At 38.0% G+C, this 2,140-nt stretch overlaps 1 protein-coding gene across 1 annotated transcript in view; it reads left to right on the top strand.

Moving 5' to 3' along the window:
• Window positions 1-2,140, top strand: part of LOC108911200 — a 24,934-nt gene that overhangs the window by 9,279 nt on the left and 13,515 nt on the right. Inside the window, exon 4 of the mRNA XM_023454342.1 lies at window positions 946-1,004. Within this exon, the coding sequence (XP_023310110.1) occupies window positions 946-1,004 (59 nt within the window). The remainder of the gene's footprint in view (window positions 1-945; window positions 1,005-2,140) is intronic.

Genomic DNA, 2,140 nt, shown 5'->3' with positions numbered 1-2,140 from the left:
CATTATAACGAGCGTTCAAATAAAAACGTGGTCGAAGTTGGCTCTGACACATTGGACGTAGGGTGTAGCTTATAGCGATCAACTTAACCTCATTTCTCAACGAGCTGTATAGCAGCTGTCAGTTTCAATAACAAAGCGGCGATGAGAGATATAGAGATATAGATATATAGATATAAATATAGATCAGAGATATAGAGTAGTCCTACATCTCTGGCGGCGATACAGCGCTTTGACAGATGACGTTTAAGTTCATTTGCCATACGCTACGCCCTACGTCCAAATTTTCAGAACCAACATGACCACGTTTTTATTTGAACGCTCGTTATAACCGAGATGGGAAAAAATAAAAATCAGTTAACGTGTTTCGGCGTTTTTAAAAAAAATACTCATTCAAAAGATATGAATTTTATTCCGTACTTCTGGCCATCCCTGTATATACATGACAAGAAGTGCCAACTTACAAATAATAAAGTCAGCATACTCGTGCGTTGTTGCCAAGTTTCTGTTGCAACTTTTGCCATTTATTTATGTATATTGGGTAAAAAATAATATCTGAGAAATGGAAATATATAATTTTAAGTATTTTAAACTCGATTTTATTCAATATCTACAAGCGAATATCTCAAAATACTAGGGGCCCCCCGCGTCCCGGTTTACCACCCCTCCAGATGAAACACCCGATTCCTCCTTAATTAAACTGCGTATACTTCTTTTATAATCCCAACAAAAGTTCNCATTTGCGGTCGGGGTAGACGACGGATGGGGCCCACCTACGAAGGCTGTCCGGGCCTACACGAGATGTGGCAGGATAAAGAGGGATAATCCCCCTCGATCCCAAATCATTGAGGCCAATTTCTAGCCATGGAATAATGGCGCGTACTTCTTTTATGCTATAGGCTGTAAAAATGTATCGATCGTCGATATTAACTTGAATTTCTATTTCAGATAAGAACATCTTAACTCAAGCCCTGAACGATATCAGTTTTTTCCAATTATTTCCCAAGGTGAGTTATTTTCACGTTTAAATCAGGTCTGAGGCGAAGCCGGACCTATATTAAAATTCAAACGCTCCCAAGTCAGTTTAAAACGAATTTACTTGACGACTAACTTTGAGGCAATTTGGAGGATATCAAGATAAGGGGGCCATTTGAAAGGCTCCGCTATGCCATATTTCCGTGGCGAAATCGCATGTTGGCATTAATCGGTCCCATTATATTGCGTTGTCGGATTTAACAGTAAAGGGCAAATAATATGCTTTAAGATGTACAAATTGGCCGGTTACACGAATACCGGAAATATTTCTAATAAAATTTTAAGTTTACATAGCGGAAGGAGGGGCGTAAATTTCGCGTACCTATTTTTTATTTTAGTGTTTTGCAAAATGTATCTATAGCGTGTAATTTTGAATGGGGGTGATAGCTTGGCCTTGGGATAGTAGTCGACGGTGTGATTATGTATCTACCCAAAGGTTCATTAACACTGCGATATGCTTTAGTTCATATATGGGTAACCCCCGGCCCCCGGGTCGGATCCGGCCCTCGAGCAGCTTCAATCCGGCCCACGAGAGATTCAGAAAATTCAAATAACGATATCAATCCAAATCGATAAATAATATTATTAAGCGTACGCATGCGCAGTGGAACGCCACAGATCGAGTCATAAATAGTCGTTAAAAAGAGACAAGCAGATAAACATTTGAAGCACTCTCGTAAGATCGAGAGTATCCTAGTTGCTTATTGGGGGTAATATATAAACCGCTCAGCGCGCGTGCCATCTCATTACTTCTTAAGGGCCCCATATTCTTTAAATAGTGTTTTCCACAAAGACGAATAATTTTACACATTTAATAACTGAATAATCTAAAGCTTATCAAATAATAGGAATGTTATGTCATGCCATCTGGTTATTTTCAAAGACGCCGCAGTAAAACGAATAAACAGGTGCAAAAAACGATCAAACCATCAAGGTTTTAGGTACTGAAATCTACGAAAATACTAACTTTTTTATATATAATTCCACATGTAAATATTCTTATAACATTTACTTGCTTAGTCCTACATATAAAATTGTTTACTTTTATTTATAAGTACGTGAAAATAATTCTTAAAATGTGGGGTTAGAATAACAGCAAACGCATGTT

The sequence above is a fragment of the Anoplophora glabripennis genome, unplaced genomic scaffold, assembly GCF_000390285.2.
Source record: "Anoplophora glabripennis isolate ALB-LARVAE unplaced genomic scaffold, Agla_2.0 scaffold144, whole genome shotgun sequence".
Classification (NCBI taxonomy): Eukaryota; Metazoa; Arthropoda; class Insecta; order Coleoptera; family Cerambycidae; genus Anoplophora; species Anoplophora glabripennis.
Note: the sequence above shows the minus strand (reverse complement) of the source record. Positions and strands in the feature narration are given on the sequence as shown.